General features: G+C 32.1%; 1 protein-coding gene across 1 annotated transcript in view; it reads left to right on the top strand.

The window, feature by feature from the left end:
• LOC126745020 (matrix metalloproteinase-2-like) overlaps window positions 1–19,010 on the top strand; it is a 211,130-nt gene that overhangs the window by 104,057 nt on the left and 88,063 nt on the right. The window contains exons 2-3 of the mRNA XM_050452670.1: window positions 8,496–8,665; window positions 17,587–17,685. Of these exons, the coding sequence (XP_050308627.1) occupies window positions 8,496–8,665; window positions 17,587–17,685 (269 nt within the window). The remainder of the gene's footprint in view (window positions 1–8,495; window positions 8,666–17,586; window positions 17,686–19,010) is intronic.

The following is a 19,010-nucleotide window of genomic DNA, read 5'->3' on the forward strand; positions in this document are numbered from 1 at the left end:
CAATAATAAAACTAAAAAATAAGCTTATCCCTAGGGGTAAAGTACATAATTTGAACATAAGGAATAAAGGATTCACCATGCCTACATTTAAATCTACTTTTTACAAAAGATCTTGTTTAATTCTATTGAATTATATAATAATATAATAATATGAGTTTAAACTTTTAAATGTAAATAAATTTAAATATAAATTTAGGGAATATCTATTTCAAAAACATCCGTAGGAGGGCATGCCATCACATACATTGTACAGGGTGTCCCATTTTGGGTACTTTTGCGGGATATCTCCGTTATTTTTAGAGATAGAGAGTTGCGGTTTTCGCGAGACTGCTACTTTTCCGTAAAACTAAAGATGCCGTCAACAAAATTTTCATAGCCCTTTTACTTTTTAAGATACAGGGCATTTTTGAAAATTTTGCATTTTGGGACCCTCATCGTATGTCCGTTATCTTTAAAGATTTTATAAACTAAAAACTCATTCATATAGATTTTTTCCGTATAGAATCCAGTGGTGTAGATATATTATTTTTTTGATTAATAGTTTTTGAGTTATAACCGAAACTTATGTTTTTTTAAACGGAACACCCTGTATATTTATAGTTCATAATATTGGCCTTTTTTTTACCTTTTTAAAAATATATAACAGTATGGACTTATTTTCAAAAATACGCAAATAAATAACCATTTTCTAAATTTAAATGATCAAATTCATAATTTAATGGCAGGCCATGGTATTTATAATAAGAAACAAAAAAATTACAAATAAATAAATGTTAGTTGACATTTATTTATTTGTCGGGTTTTGTTTGACATTTCTCTGTTTTTGATTGAGTTTATGCTCCAGCATTTGAAAATATTGAAAATATGATATGCTTGTATGTTTTATAGTTAGCATATCATATCGGAACTATATTTCCATAGATAAGAAGCCGTTATATGACTACCTACCAATTTCTAATATTGTAATTTGATGCTTGGTAGATATCCAGAGAGAAAGCAACCGATTTTTGGTATATTTGCTCGTTTAAAGGACAATTTACTTGGGCACGGATCTTTTGTTCAGCCGCGTCCTAAAGCATACAATAAAGAAAATAGGGAAGAAAAAGAATTTTATGACGGTTTGTAGATACCGGACGCTATTTTGCCCATGGTATTTGCAGCAAATTGATGCCAACAACTTATTTGGCAGACTCGTTATCTGGTCTGATGAATGCTTTTTTTCAAGTGCGGGCATTTTTAACCAACATAATACTCGAAACTGGCATGCAGAAAATAGAAATTTAAATAATTTAATATTTGAAAGGGCACAACAAGGACACTTTGGAGTTGGAGTGTCTTGTTTTATTTTGGGAAAACAAATAGTATACCGAATTTTTGAATGGGGTCTTACAGCACGTAGGCACCTATACATACTTGAGGAAGTTATTCCAGAACTTCTGGAAAATATCCCTCTAGCCCAATATAAGACTGTCTATTACTACAACAAGATGGTGCCCCAAGTCATAACTTTGGGCTAGTGAGGACATTTCTTGAAAATAACTTTTCTCAAACATGGAGGTACCAACGGACCTGTTAAATGGCCTCCACGGTCCCCCCCGATCTCTCGATTTTAGATTTTTTTTATAAGATGAAGTGTATAAAAGACAATGCAATCATCTAATAGAACTTCAAGATGCAATTCATTTAGCATTTTAAAATCTGAGAAGGAGACAAATTATTATTTTGAATGCTATTCAAAGGGTTACAAAGATGTCCCAATTTTGTATCAGAGAAGATGGTGGTCATTTTGAACATCTCTTGTAAAAATGATGTTTTGTTATACGGTTGTTTTCTTATAGTGTTTACTAAATTTTATGAACTATAAATATATAGGGTGTTCCGTTTAAAAAAACATAACTTTGGGTTATAACTCAAAAAATATTAATCAAAAAAAATATATATCTACAGCACTAGATTCTACTAAAAAAATATAAGAATAAGTTTTTACTTTTACAAAAACTTTTAAAATAACGGAGATACGAGGGGCGTCCCAAAATGCGAAAATTTCAAAAATGCCCTGTATCTTAAAAAATAAAAGGGCTATGAAAATTTTGTTAACAGCATCATTAATTTTACGAGAAAGTAGCACAGTGTTACGAAAACCGCAACTCTTTATATCTAAAAATAACAAGATTCGTATTATTTTATAAAATTTATTGTTTAATCATATTTGATTTTAAATGGGCTCCTGCATCTATAACCTTATAATATATTCTTAATATTAAATTAAAATACGTATTATTTTGTTGATCTCGGCAAGACTCTATAAATCTCATTATTGTTATGTTTAACCTATACGTATTATATTATAGTTTTATGGAATAGAATCTTAATTTTATTATTTATTATGTAATTAAAAAAACAATTATATGCTATTTTTTCTTTTTGTGGTTAAATTAGAGTAACTCTTAGGGCATTATTTTAAAATCTTGTATTTATAATGTATATTTATTGAAATAAAAGTCTTTATTATTATTATATCTTAAACTAAACTTCTCATTTCAATAATATGTTAAGTAATAAGGTTAGGTAAGACTAAAATTATGTATTAATTATATACAGTTTGCTGTAAGGTAACGCATATTTAAATGAGGTTTTGAATATGTATAGTTTTATGTGTTTCTGATGTATAATGGTAAATATCATAAAAATGCACTTTCCTACATCAAGTTTTAAACCGAATAATGGCTGAAAACAAGAACACCATCTGCTTATTAAATTAATTTATGCTGCAATCTATTGCAGTTTTTAATGTTTTTTTACTCTATTATATAATTTAACAGCGTCTACACAAAGTAAAAAACCAAACTAAAAGTTTGTCGCTGGTATAATTATTATTAATTAAACTAGAGGTCCAAATCATATTCTAGGGGAATACCAGATTTATCAAACAAATTACTCTACTTTGCTCCATTCAATTCTAGAAGTTGAGTACTATCACCAGAAATCTGAAAATGCAAAACTTCTCAGGTATTTCTTCCATTATATAGTCAACAAGTTTGAGCTTCGTTTAGGAAACTAATAAATGTAGATCTATAATTTATTTTATCGTATATATTGCATTTTTGTCTAGAGATATCTTTATACTGGAAACTTTTCTTTTTTTATAATTTACGTGGAATAACTGTTTTGCAACTTTTTTTTGGGGAATAAGAGAAATTATATGAATTATGCACTTACTGGTGTAGGACCGGCTCATTTAACAGGAAACATAAAAAGGAAGGTTATAAATTAAAGACATAACTGAGAATTATGTGATTTAACATTCTTTCCAATTTTGAAGAAGTTGTCCAACTTGCAGTAAATTAATAAGTAAAAATTAGTAAATAATTAGTAAAAACATCATTCTAAGTCGTCCTACAACGTAATTCAAGAATCTGGGATTAACGTTTTAATATGTTTTGGTCCAAGCAGTTTGTACACTAATCCCTGAGGATGGATATATCTATGTTCAAAACTGGTAGGTCCTAAAAACATTGAGGCTAGAATTAGTATACAACTTTGCTTGAGTTCAACATGTGCACAGGGGCTAGGGGGGTGTTTTGTTTATAAACATATTTATTGATTTTCTGTTGTCAAGTTTACACGCATTTTCAAAAGAGGAAATTTTCAGCTATATATCAACACATATAATAATGTTAATTCAACTTATATTGATGCTAGATTTTGGATTAAAAATAAAAAGTAGAAATAGCTATATGTTGTTCTAACCACAAAAATAACAACTTCAAAGCAAAAAAAATAATTATTAACATTGTTATTCCTAAAACCGCATTTGTGAAGTTCTGTGTTTTTTCTTTAGTTTTTGGTTGAAAAAGGGAAAAAGGTTGAGTCATTTGAGTATTTTTGTGAACTGTTCCGATAGTAAAAACTTGCCGTTTGTGCCGCACCATGGAAAAAAGACGATTTAGGCCGATCTTTTTACAAGTAAATACCGTTATTGTCATAACATCGTATCAAGGGACAACCGTCGTCACAAGCGTCGAACAATAAAAACTTATTAAGAAATCTATAATAATTATAGAATATTTTTTATTTCTATAAAAATGCTTTTTATTAGATAAGTACCTTTAGTCTAATGAAAAACGTTAAAAAAACGCATTACGAGTTCATAAAGCGTAATATGGTTTATAATTTAAAGCATAATCTATTAATAATAAATATTTATCATATAAATATTTTTTGACGACGTCACTGGTAAAGATTACTTGTTTCGGTGAAATCAACAAAGCAATCGAGCGGCGTTGCAATGTTGTTGCCTTTTTCTCCAATATAGGGAGGTTAACTACATTTGTTTAACTTTGAATGTTGACTTCTTTATAGAGTATCTTATCATATTTAATGAAAATAATGCTACATATTTTATTAAAGAGAACTGGTATTATTTTGCGCCTGTCAAAATAAGTAAAATTTTTTTATGATATTATTTACTTTGTTTTTTTTTACATTTCTGCATAAACATTTGGCATGATTGCATCAGAGATGTTGCAAGCAAACAAACTGCTTACAGTTCCACGGCAATGCTAATTCTAGCCCTTCATTGTTTTAAGGGAAGGACATTTATTTTAGGTCAAGTAGATTAGTCAGAGTGAATTTTTTACGAACAATTATAATTTTTCATACTCACAGATTGTTCGGATTCGTTGATTTGCAATCAAGGAAAAACCTATATTGGTATCAAATGATGTATCGAAAGCAAAAGTATCGAATCTTTCAATACATCGATGTTTTGACTAAATATGAGCTAAATTTTGGTACTAAATAATATAGGCACTATTTCAATAACTTGATTATATTAGATAAATAAACAACTTTTTTTGAGTTCTTGACAAAAAAACATTGAAATCATACAGGAATAAGTTAAATATTTATATTAAAAAATATAAATATTTAACTTAAAAATATGCTTTAAAATTTATTTTCTACGCTCGCGCTATACAGGGTGTCCTCTGCCATAAATTCTGATCCTAAGTCAAATGGTCCCACTGAAAAATTATTTGGAAAATCCAAAAGGATAGTTTTTGCAAAGGCAGGAGGTTATTTCCTGAATAACTTTTTTGAGGTTATTTTTTTGCAACGTGGGTACATTTTTTAAAAACTACATACTTTTTCATACAAAAAAGGTATTCTTGTTGCACATCGCCCAGAGCGATGTTTTTCGAGAATATTGAAGGTAAAGAGTTTGCTCTGATGGGTTGCTAATCAAGTAGTTATGAAATAACTTTAAAACTTTAGTTTACTCAGTGCTGATTAATACTGAAAAGCAACTACGGCAACGCATTCTTGACTGTTCTAATCAAATTCGTATACCAGGCATATTTCACAGGGTGCGCAGATTGTGAATAAAAAGAGCAGATGCCTGCATTGAAATAAATGGTCGTCACATTGAACATTTACTATGAATGAATTAGGGAATGCATTATTTTTATAAGGAAGTTTGGAATTTGGTAATTTTGGTAAAATCAGTTAGCAACCCATCAGAGCAAACTCTTTGCTTTCAATTTTCTGGAAAACCATCGCTCTGCGCAATGTGCAATAAGAGTACTTTTTTGTAGGAAAAAGTATGTACCATTTGATTTAGGGCTAAAATTTATAACTGAGGATTTTTCTGTCAAAATCTCGTTTTTTAAGCTTATAATATAATCTCGTTTTTTAAGCTTTTAAATTCTCCCTTAATATGCATTTCCGACCCTATACTTATAGGAACTTTTTTTACTATTTTTATAGGAGTACCATCACCTCCCGAATTTTTTTTCACCATTTCAATGAGAACCTATATAAAAAGAATACTTTTGACAGCTTTCTTCCCGTTAAATAATTTCTTTATTTTTTCAACGTCGGTTCGGCTTTAGAAAAGAGTCTTTTAGATGGCACAGACGTTGTCAAAAAGACATTTTTGATAAAATAGGATACATCCTAGACTTGGATCTAGATTGAAGAACTTTTTCTTTCTTAATATTACTTCTAACTTCTACCGCAACAGCAGTGGCCATATCTTCCGCAGCAAGTCGGGTGTGTTGAACCATTTTGTAATGCTTACGCTAAATTATTAATAGATAATATTAGAAACACCTAAGTTTCATTTTAAGCTAAAGTTCCAACAGTGCTAAGCTCGACAAACTTTTCATCATCTGCATCAACGGTATGTTTTTCAATGATATTTTTTTAGTCGGCTGTTCTGCAAAAGATCGATAGCGCTAATAAGAAGAAATCTCAGTACTGCCAAATCGCCTTTTTAGCTTCTTCGATATTTTAAGGCTTTCTGAATGCATCATAATTTTGCTATTTAAACAATGTATCAATAGTATAACTTTAGTACTAATTACTTAGACTTGGGTACACAATTCTCGAGTTGCTGCTTCAAGAAACAATATTTATTTAATTTTTTCCAGATCTACAGCTTTTCGTGCAGTAACCATTGACGGCTCTGATTTGTGACGATTAAATATTTCGTTAATGACGGGCGTTACTTACCAAAAACGCATCATATACGCATCATATACGCAAATCATATAACAAATTGATTAACAATAAACTCGTAGCCATTAACTCAGTGAATGAATGGTGCAAGAATAATAACTTGCCTACTAATACAAAATTGATAATGTGATACTACCAAGATCAACCTACTTCAAAGACTTGGGAGTCATTTTTGATAGGTCACTTTCATTTAGTATTCATATCGAAGATATCATAAAAAGAAGTTATAAAATGCTGAATTTTGTTATCAGGAACTCTCTCCTGTGAAAACTCCTGTACTTTACCTATGTTCGTTCAATTTTGGAATATTCTTCCCAAGTCTGGTTGCCACATTATTAGAACCATATTCAAGAGCTTGAAAATATACAGCGAAAATTTCTTAAATTCCTTTGGTTTAAATGCGAAAGAGTGTACCCGGAAATCGGCTTCTCACATGATCGTTTGCTTGAAAGATTTCAGGTAAAATCTTTACAGGAAATAAGGGATTCGGCAGATTTACAGTTCTTATATAAATTAATTAATAGCGTAATTGACTCGCCAGAGATCTTGCAAGCTCTAAATTTCACTCCACACTTCTCGGCTATCAGCTCGCAGTTCTCAAACTTTTTACCTTTCAATACCTCGAACCAACATTACAAGATTTTCGCCTATACGTAGAGTTTGCAATACATACAACTCTATACAGAATCAATGCGATATATTTAACTGAAGCCTAGCCGAAATTAGAAGAGTTCCCTTAGTTTAGATAATCTTTGTTTTTATTTATTAATAATTTATCATATCTGTAATATTAATTTTATTTTGATAAGATGATTTCATGTTTATATACATCGTTTCCACTCTATTATTGGAGTTTGTCTGTTAAGTGATGTAAGTAAATAAGAATGAAAATAAAATAAAAAAATAAATTGAGTTCCATCTGGTACTGAGTTTTTGGATTAGCTTGGTTTCGGAAGATGTTGCTTTTCGAAGCTCGTCACTAGCTACCACATTTGTATTAAACCAATTGACAATCGATTTAACTTTTGAATTTTTCTGCTACTAGACTTGATAAGTGGGCTAATCAAGGAAGGCTACATTTTTTCCAAAGGCTAATACTACCGCTTTTAATAAATTACTACTGCTATGAAATTTTTCTTTTTTATATTCCAAATTTTGCAAGTTCTGATGAATTCATTCAAGTCTAGCCACGTACTGGCCAGTATGCCTGTTACGTAGACGTATTACTTTAAGTGCATGAAAATAGTTCAGTTTCCGATTCCGGACAAAAAAAGGATGGTGAGAACTAAAAAACTCCTTTGCACCTTGTCGGTCTATATGTCCGTTGCTAAAGTGAATCTCCTACTTGCGCTCATTTCATTAATGACATAATTGACATTATCAGGGGATTTACCAGTAACTGTCAACAAATCGCTGATTAGAACAGACTTTTAAACGATTTTTTTTTTAATAAATTCAAATGTTCATAGCTTCTTTAAGATTTATATAAGGACTCATGAACAAACATATATAATTGGTCACCAGGTATCGAATTTCTCAACGATGATTTTGTCGTCATTAACGTCGAAAAAACTTCTTTATAGTGTCGCTTTAGTGTATCAGTATAGTGTATAAGTATCTTCAGCAAATTGTGGATATTTGCAAATAATTAATTATAACAGATATTGCAATTTATACAAAATGCTGCCTTGATACCTGTCATACAATATACCCTATTTTGTAATTCCTAGGCCAGTCATAATTTTTTAAACCTGCGTTTAATTAAGTGGAACAAATATTTTTACTGGCGTTTTCGACTGGATAGAGTTGCATCCGATAAAACTCGATAGAAACATCAGGGTTATTGATACATCTCGTTTACTACAGTAGATGCCTATAAATTAATACGTTCCCGATATGATTATCTAGATGGCACGGAAAGCAATTCGCTGACGGGATGGTGAAAGAGCCCAATTAATGCGTTTTCTTTGTTTCAGGAAGAATATTTAATGCGATTCGGGTACATCGCCCGATCGCCAGATGGCGCGAATGCCTACAGGACCGAGGATTCGATCCGAAACGCGATCCGAGATATGCAGGAGTTTGCCGGTATTCCTGCTACTGGAAAATTGGACCTAAGGACTGTGAAATTGCTCAGAACGCCAAGGTAATTTAGGATTAAGTAGTCAATTAAAAATTGAAACAAAATGGTAAAGAAAAATTGGAAACTTTTTGACGATTATATTAATAAAATCCTTTATTTGTTTTTTACTTTTTTTTACATTGCTGCTAAGTGATACATTAATACCTACATGAAAATAGTTTAGATTTGTACACTACGTTACAAAAAATAAAATAAAATAATCTTTATTGTATGCAACAAATAAATTACATCTATTCTATATACATACAAAGGTGGAAAGTACTGCTAGGCGTGTTTTAATAACCACCACAATAAATAATAAAAGGACAATTTTCTTAAAAATAAAAATTTGAACAAAAATAATTCAGAGAACCATACCAGAATCAAAGTTACACCCGTATTAAAATATCAGCAGCCTCCAAAATTTTTTTAAATTTAGACTTAAAAGAGCCCATGCCTAAATCTTTAATTTCTGCAGGTAGGCCATTGTAAATACAGGCAGAAGTATATATGAAAGAACTTTTCAGAAATTCAGTTTTATGCTGGGGGATTGCCAGGGTGGTTCTATAGCGAATATTTACATAATGTGTATCTCCCCTTTGAATAAGGAATTCTGATAGATGAAATTATTGAAAAAATTCAACAAACAAATAACCATGATATATACGACACACTACGAATTAACTATTATTAAACAACACTTTTTTTATGGATAATGGCTCATCTACTTTTTTTCTTGTTTCCGAGAAATTTGAAAAATAATTAGTACCTAAACATTCACCCAATGTTCGGTAAATACACTAGAGATTCTATCAATGTTTATTTAGTTAATACACGGGATAATCCTATAAACAGTTTGAATCACATGCATTAGAAAAAACTTGGCCTCAAAACTTATCAAAATTGGCTACAAATACATTATCAAAAAAACTGAAAATAAAATATAAAAGTAAACTACGCTAAAATGCAATCAAAAATTAAAAATAGAATTAAAACGAGATTAACGAGAGAAATCTTAATTCACAAAAAAAAACAACATTTAATAATACCGGGTGGTGCGTCGCCGAGCGGAACATAAGAAAACCCATGTAAATGTTAAGGGGGTAAACTATTGGCTTCCTTGTACATTTTGTAGAAAAAATGTAAGATAACTTTTTGAAGAGACCAATCCGAAAATTTGCTAATTGCAAAATTAGCAAATCTTCGGTTCAGGTGAAACCAAACGAGCACTAGTAAAATAAATATTGTCACTGACGTGAAGAAAAGTGTCAATAAATCAGTGACAGTCGATATTTGAAAACAAGTATGAATTATTGAATCGACGAAAAAATAGCCATAATAAGGTGGCATTATGCGGGAAACAGTTTTAGAGCAGTATCTGAAATGTTTTCAGTTTATTTCCCCACCAAAATTTAAAAAAAAACATTTCTTGTATTCGGCTGTACGTCAGATTTGACAAAGCCTTATAACAAATTGTTTGCTGGTGGCTGGTGTCTGGTTTTACCTGAACCGAAAATTTGGTAATTCTGAAATTACATTTAATTGAATAATTCAAGATTCGCTTATTCAAATTTTTTGTAACTTTGCACAAGGATTTGCCAGATTGGCCTCTTCAAAAAGTTATCTAAAATTTTTTCCGTAAAATGTACAGGAAAGCCAATAGTTGACCCCCTTAAAATTTACATGGGTTTTCCCATGTTCCGCTCGGCGACGCACCACCCGGTATAACCCGAGGACAAAAAGGACTACAGCGCGACCATAGTGGCCGATAACACAAATCATGTGCACTTTTGCGCGGTACCTCTGTATAAAATAAACTATATTATAAATAAGTCAATAAGATTTCTAATGGAACAGCAAATGGCAGAAAAAAAGGGCGAAGGCGTGCGCAAGACAAAACAAGGGAAGCTAACAGTAAATATATTAATTTTACAAGCTATCTTATTTTAATCATGATTTTCAAGGGTAATGTGAGTATGGTATGCGCAATACCTCAAAAATCTATGTTGGATTCTACCAGATCCCTTGTGAGTGTGGGGACTCATATGTTGGCGAAATCAAAAGACCTTTGGCAGTTAGGACCAAGGAACATCGCATATGGACGACCACTGGAGAAGTAGCCAGATCAGGCATTGCTGAACATGCTTGGACAAACGGCCATAACTTTCACTGGTCTGAAACAAAAATCCTAAGGAAGGAATCACACTGGCGAAAAAGAAAATTTCTGGAAGCTGCCTACATAACGCAAAACCAGGGCGTCTTCAGCCAACTCATTGATCCCATTAATCATATATGTATGTATAAGTCTGCAGACTAGGAAATTGCTTTGGTTTACACTTGATAACGGTCGGAGATACTTACCGACTGAAACGTCGTGTTATACCAAAAACATAAACAATGTCAGTCCGACTATCTGTTTCTAAAGTAAAAGAGGTTCCAATGAATCAACAGTAACAAATATTTTATACAGTGACCGCCTAAAGTTTCGCATAAATTCGATAAAAATTAGAGACATGATTTTTTGAAAAAACGCTCGGACCCGTCGATTTTTATTTTAAGTTGCGCATTATTTCACATAAATTTTTGTATACAGGGTGGAACAAAAAAAAGATTTGACGTCATCGGTCATTTTTTTAAATGGAATGCTATGTTTTTTATTGCATTTATGAAATATAGGCGAACTTCCAAGCAAGTTTTGTATAACACACCTTATCTCAAAACTCAACTGTTTCAGAAATATTTACACTTAACCAACAAGAAAGCAAGTAAGTGCGTCTATTTACAAATTAAGATAAAATGGAGGATAAAATGTTATAAACTGTGAAAACTCTTATTAATGTATTAAGTGTTCAAACTAATCCCTATTTACTTCTTGGCAGAAAGCAAGACGGTTTACAAACTCATGTAAAACACTATTAATTATTTCGGGTGATATACGTCTAATTTCATATATAATACTATTTTTCAAATCTTCTACGTTGTTTGGCTTCTCAATATAAACATTACTTTTCAGGTACCCCCATAGAAAATAGTCGCAGGGATTTAGGTCTGGTGACCTGGCCGGCCACTCTATTGGCCCTCTTCGTCCTATCCATCTTCCTGGGAACACTGTATCCAAGTAATTACGGACATCTCGAAAGAAATATGACGATGCGCCGTCTTGCTGAAACCACAAATTATCTGTCGGGACAGCAGGGTCTTGTTCGCCTGGGTATAGGGCAGCCAAAGCAGGGATAATATCTCCTTGAAGAAAATTCAAATAGCGTTGTCCTGTTAAGTTTTCTTCGAAAAAGTATGGCCCTGTTACTTTATTTTCCACGATACCAGCCCAAACATTAATAGATTTGCGGTACTATGTATGAGCCTCAGTTGCCCAGTGTGGATTTGACACTGACCAGTACCGAGAATTTTGCCGATTTACGACACCGTTTAAACAAAAAGTTGCTTCATTCGAAAACTAAACTCGTAACACAAACTGACGGTTTTTATTGCAAATGTTCATCATTTGCTCGCAAAATTGGTTTCTTCGATCAGGATCGTCCTCATTTAATTCGTGTATTAGTCTAATTTTATAAGGGTGGTATTCATTTGCTTTTAAGATGCGTCGTACTGACGTTCCGGCTACATTATTATCAACTGAAATTTGTGAAGTTGCATTATTTGGATTTTCTTCGACGCAGAGCAGAACGTTTAATTTTGTTTCTTCAGAAATTTTTGGACGACCTGATCTTGGCAAATCCTTAACATGACCTGAAGTTATGAATTTGTGCTCTATTCTACTAACTGTTGACTGAGAAATAGGATGGTTTGGGTATTTGGCATTAAACAGTTCACCTTCTTCTTTTTGCGTGCGCACTCGATCCCCGTACCCTAGCATCATCAAAATTCTAATTCGTTGGGTTTCCGTTAAATTAGCCATAATTTATTCTGATAAAAACTATTAATTTTCGAACTGACAGTGACATTCGAAAATGGAGATTCTTTACAAGTGCAACCATGGAAATAGAAACAATTGGCAGTGTTTATAACATTATTTTTATCCTCGATTTTACCTTAATTTGTAAATAGACGTACTTATTTGTTTTCTTGTTATTTAAATGTAAATATTTCGGAAACAGTTGAGTTTTGAGATAAGGTGTGTTATACGAAACTTGCTTGGAATTTCGCCTATATTTCATAAATGAAATAAAAAATATAGCATTCCATTTAAAAAAATGACCGATGACGTCAAATCTTTTTTTTGTTCCACCCTGTATACAAAAATTTATGTGAAATAATGCGCAACTTAAAATAAAAATCGACGGGTCCGAGCGTTTTTTCAAAAAATCATGTCTCTAATTTTTATCGAATTTATGCGAAACTTTAGGCGGTCACTGTATAAAATATTTGTTACTGTTGATTCATTGGAACCTCTTTTACTTTAGAAACAGATAGTCGGACTGACATTGCTTATGTTTTTGGTATAACACGACGTTTCAGTCGGTATAGTAAGTATCTCCGACCGTTATCAAGTGTAAACCAAAGCAATTTCCTAGTCTGCAGACTTATACATATATGATTAATGGGATCAATGAGTTGGCTAAAGACGCCAAAAATTTATGTGAAATAATGCGCAACTTAAAATAAAAATCGACGGGTCCGAGCGTTTTTTCAAAAAATCATGTCTCTAATTTTTATCGAATTTATGCGGAACTTTAGGTGGTCACTGGTAGTCATAACTTGCATCCTCACTTCTTTGGTTGGGCCGTAAAGTTTTACGTGCGCTGCTACCAACAGTACCAACACACGGGAACCAAGTCCGCGGAAATACCGGAAGTGGCAATCGATATCCATCTTGACAAGTGACAGACCCATGAAGAACCAAGGCAGGGAGCAGAACCCAATAAATCAATAAATCCGCGGCGTCTCGATACTAGCGCCATTAGTATACCCGAACAGGTGTTCCACTTTAAGATGAGCAATAAAAATGTATTTCAATTGTATTAATCGTGAGAAATTGTTGCCTTATTTTCTTGATAATTAAAAACAATTCATATTGTAATTTATCACGAATGGAGCATTTAGCTTATTTTAATAATAATCAATTTAAAAGGAAAAATAAAATGCTACAATATACGCAAAGATGAAAGAAAAAACTTCGGTTTTTTTTTGGATGGAATTTGAACAAAACCCACCGATGCTTTTACAATTTTTAAAAAATATTGGGCCTAATAAATTTTTGTATTTTTGATAAATATGTATATACCGGGTGGTGCGTCGCCGAGCGGAACATAGGAAATCCCATGTAAATTTTAAGAGGGTCAATTATTGGCTTCCCTGTACATTTTACAGAAAAAATATAACCAAGGAAACCCATTGAAATATCTCCGTCTATTTTTCGAACACCCTGTATATTTTGACGGCCGGTCTATTCTATTACGTCAGTGTGTAGTTTTTGTTTGTTTATACAATCCGTTTTCGAATTTTTTATTTGTCAGCTGTCAATCGCTATAACTATCCTATTAAACAGGGTTACTGGCGGTTAAGCTGATGACGTCATTTAACGTCTCTCGGTAAATAGAAACTAAATTCTACTAAAATAAAATTCTAATTCTACTAAATATCGCTTGTATGAAGCGGTATTTACTTTTGGTTTTAACCACCCCTCGCTTGGACAGGCTATATGTGTCCACCGACATCGTTGTCGTTGTCGTGTCGTTTATAAACAATATAATATACAATTATAGTGTGAAAAAGCCCTTTCCCCTGCACCTAAAACCTTTGATGCCGTTTGAATTTGTTGCCATATACAGGGTGTCCGCTAATTAATGATACATGGAAAAACCACAGACTCCTGATCTAAAATTATTACGATTTAATTATATTTACCTATATCCAAAAGTTGATATTAACTGAGATACAGGGTGTTAAACTTAAAACTTTTTTTTGTTTTTCCCCAATAACTTTAATAAAAGTTAACTTTTTTTCACAAAAATTTGTAGTTAGCGGTTTTTTAGGTCGAGAAATTCATTTTTTTAACAAATTGAGTGTACAATGTAGGGGGCGCTGTCTGCGACATTTTTTTCTCTTTCATAAGGTCATAACTTTTTTGTGCTTAACTGTATTTAAGTTTTTATTGAAAATAATACTTTTTTCATATTTTTTACGTAAAAAAGGTATACTAAGTTGAAGTCGCTCAGAGTTACCGTTTTGGAGATATTTGTATTTAAATTATTTAGTGCACCATGCATTCGACCCCGGCTGAATAATTAATAATTTCGGGAAATAATTCGCTTTTTTAAAGTAAGCTATGAGAAAGCAAATGAACTTTAGAGACGCAGTTGTTAGGAAACCGCCATGTTGTTTGTTGATTAGCTCAAAGTTGTCAGAAAATATTTAATTAGTATTTTCTGTTATTTTGCATCCAGTTTACTGTTTTGTTGAATTTTTAAATTTTTCGTAAGTTGAGAAACAATGCCGAGGCACAATCTTTTTTCAAATGCCGAAATGAGGGATATGTTGTGTGTATATGCGCAGGCAAATTTTAATGGACGCGAAGCCTATAGACGATATTCAGAACTCTATCCAAATCGAAGACAACCTGATTTCAAGATCTTCAAAAATCTTTACGATCGATTAGGAGAAACAGGTACATTTCGTGGCTGAAAATCCGGAAATAAGTGCAAGACATGCTGCTGCGGCAACTGGAGTAGGCAAGTCATCCATTTGTAAAATATTTCACGAAGAGGGTCTTTATCCGTATCATTTCACTCCTGTGCAAAATTTATTAGAAAATGATTTTGCGCCCAGGATAGAATTTGCCCGTTTTTGCCGTGCCCAAATAAATGCCGACCCCATGTTTCTGAATAAGATACTATTTACTGATGAAGCAACGTTTACACGTAGAGGCATTTTCAATTTTAGAAATAAACACACATGGTCATTTTAAAATCCACATTCAGTACACGAACGTCATTTCCAACATGAATTCAAAATTAATGTATGGTGTGGTATAATCGATAATCATTTATTGGGCCCTTTCGAACTACCGCCCAATTTAAACGGGGAACTCTACCTTGAGTTCCTAGAAACACATTTACCAGATTTTCTCGATGATATTCCGCTGGCAACATATGTATTTCATGCAAGACGGAGCGCCAGCACACTTCTCTAGAGCTGTCAGAGAGTACCTGAACAACCGTTTTCCTAATCGCTGGATAGGTTGTGGGAGCCAGAGGCCATGGCCGGCGCGAAGTCCCGATTTTAACTCGCTGGATTTTTGTATATGGGGCTATATGAAGTCGCTCGTTTGCAAAGAAATAGTGAATTCCAGAGAAGAACTATGGCAGAGAATTTGATATGCTGCACAAGACGTACGAAACGAACAATTATTTTTTAAAATTAGGAGATCTTTCAGCAAAAGAACTGTTAAATGTATTGAAGTGAATGGTAGACATTTTGAACAGTTTTTGTCAAAAGCAGATCTATTTTTTTACTAAATCTCGTCACAGTTTCAAAATGGAAAAGTTATCAGTCGCATAGTTAAGTTTGTTTTCGTTAATGTTATTTTCTTTCAATAGATCTTCTAGTGTCATAGTTATTTTAAATAAAGTTAATTAAATGATAATCCAATTTTTGTCTGCATTATTCTCAATGACTTATACTAAAACATTATTTATGATGTAAAAAATGATTGGTAAAGAGTAACAAGACATTATTGCTTGCTTGAGCTGCTGTACTAAATAATTTGAAGGCAGATATCTCGAAAACGGCGACTCTGAGCGACCCGAAAGTAGTATACCTTTTTTACGTAAAAAATATGAAAAAAGTATTATTTTCAATAAAAACTTAAATACAGTTAAGCACAAAAAAGTTATGACCTTATGAAAGAGAACAAGATGTCGCAGACAGCGCCCCCTACATTGTACACCTAATTTGTTAAAAAAATGAATTTCTCGACCTAAAAAACCCCTAACTACAAATTTTTGTGAAAAAAAGTTAACTTTTGTTAAAGTTATTGGGGAAAAAAAAAGGTTTAAGTTTAACACCCTGTATCTCAGGTAATATCAACTTTTGGATATAGGTAAATATAGTTAAATCGTAATATTTTTTCATCAGGAGTCTGTTTTCAGTACCATTATTTCAGAGTTTTCCATGTACCATTAATTAGCGGACACCCTGTATACAATAAGGGGCTTCATAATGTTTTTTAATCTCGTCTTTGATTATAAACTGCTTTTTTGAATAGAAATAGGTATAGTCGCAGCCAGACATGATTTATTTTCGTCACCTATCAAGGAATCTGTTGAAACGTATTGAAGAACCTGACAAACAATGCAAATGGCAGGTGGCAACATAGTTGATATGAAAACTAAATGAGCAGGAGTTTTGACAGGTGTCCAAAATACATTATGTCTGAAAGCGAGTAGATATTTCATTTCAACATTAATCTTTTATTGTATATATTTGGGATTAAAATACAAGATTTATCCTCTAAAATCTATAAAAATGTGATGTAACCAAAATATTTAAAAAAAAAGTAGCTTGCATACCGTTATAAAAAAATAAGACTGCCTGTGTTTATAAAGTTTTTTATTTATTCACTTGCTTATTTAGTTGTGAAATTGAAGAATGTAACGTATCATTATCAGCTCTCAAGATCATTAAAGGCCAAAACATCGGCATTTCTCCTAGAAAAAAAAATATTTTTTAAAAAAGTTTTATTTGAGGTCATAATTCTGCTAAAGATTCTGTTTTGAATTAGTAGGATATTTCCCAGATCAAGTTTTGTAAAAATATAACATTGCGCTCAAAATAAAATATTTGGACTTAGGTCTTCATATACAAGTTCTTATCTGTTTTATTGTTCTGTAGCTAACAACATAAAACGTATTAATCCTCAAATTTTACGATATATTTTTTACAGTCAATTAATTTTTTTACAAATATAAACTAATTTCTTTTAGGTGCGGATTACCGGATAAAGAACTAGGACTAACCTCAGGACGACGGAAAAGATACGCGATTCACGGCACCAAGTGGCCATATACAGACTTGAAATGGAGGTAAGACTTTTTTTCATTTAAGGCCATTTAGCAGTGATAAATCAATTAGCTCTGAGTAGTAGTAATATAATAAATTCGTCCTTTAATACAATCTCTAGAGCTAATTAACGCGCTAAATAAATTACCTTTGAATTGAAATATAATAAGATTTTGTACTAAAAGCCTGACTAATTTAGAACTGAATGTTACTTAAAAAATTATTGATATTAATATGATTTAGTAAGAATGATAACTATCTTGTCAATTTTCACCTACTATGTGTTCATTAGGAATACGTGATAATAATATTAGATAACGAAATAGAGTGCCTTCCCTTTTCCTAATTTATGCTGTCAAAGGAAACGCGGTTTTCACAAAGTACATCGTCTATCAGTATCGATACTATGAAACCCCAAATTCGTTGCGGTCGCGGTCCTACATTCAACTAAGATTTTCCTAAGAATGATTATTACCGACGTTGACTTCCTCCATCAATCCATCAGTTTATTATTAGATTACCTCCGCATCGCTCCTGGATGAAGGCGAATCAATTTAGTTTCCGGGCTGCGCCATTAGGAAAGTAGCTTTAGTGTAAAGAATTTACTCACAATTTTTCAGAAAATATACGTTAGCTATGAACTAATATTTAATAAAATTGCGTTATTATGCAGTATTTTTTAATATAATGTCTTTGAATGATAGCTGCATTATTAAATCAATTTTAGTTAAACTGAATCGAACACGTAATTGAAAATAAGAAAACGGAATTTTTAATTAAAATTATTAAATCATAGAGCAAGTATAAATTAAATCTCATAGCAGTAAAGCCTGATGATTTCGCCCTCCTTTCTTAAATCTCATTTTGGTTTAATAAAGTTTTACTCTCTCTAATTAGCCTTTTAGTTGGTAAAGTAAACTGCTGAATATTTGAGATCCTTCATAAATTTCTGTTTTTTTTGGTTTGGAGTTTTTTCAGCCGACTTCTTTAATGTTGTAAGGGAGAAAATTAAAAGATTAAAAAAATAGTAGGAGTAGAGACTGCTTCGATAGTAATACTGGGATAGTGATTCCTATATATAAGGGTGAACGATCTCATGATAAAGTAACAAATTATCGTTCAATTTCTCTCCTTTTATAGTTTCTGAAATTTTTTAGTCAGTTTGAAGAGATCAATTAACTGTAAATTAAAAAAAAAACAATCTATTTACAGCCACCAATTTTATTTTAGAAATAACAAATCTTCAACAGCCGAGCCGCTGTTGAAGATAAATAGACTCGCACAAAATATCACGGACAGATGGAAATTGGGTATAGATAACTATGCATTTTTATGACCTCTTTTAAAC

The sequence above is a fragment of the Anthonomus grandis genome, chromosome 15 (genome assembly GCF_022605725.1).
Source record: "Anthonomus grandis grandis chromosome 15, icAntGran1.3, whole genome shotgun sequence".
Taxonomy (NCBI): Eukaryota; Metazoa; Arthropoda; class Insecta; order Coleoptera; family Curculionidae; genus Anthonomus; species Anthonomus grandis.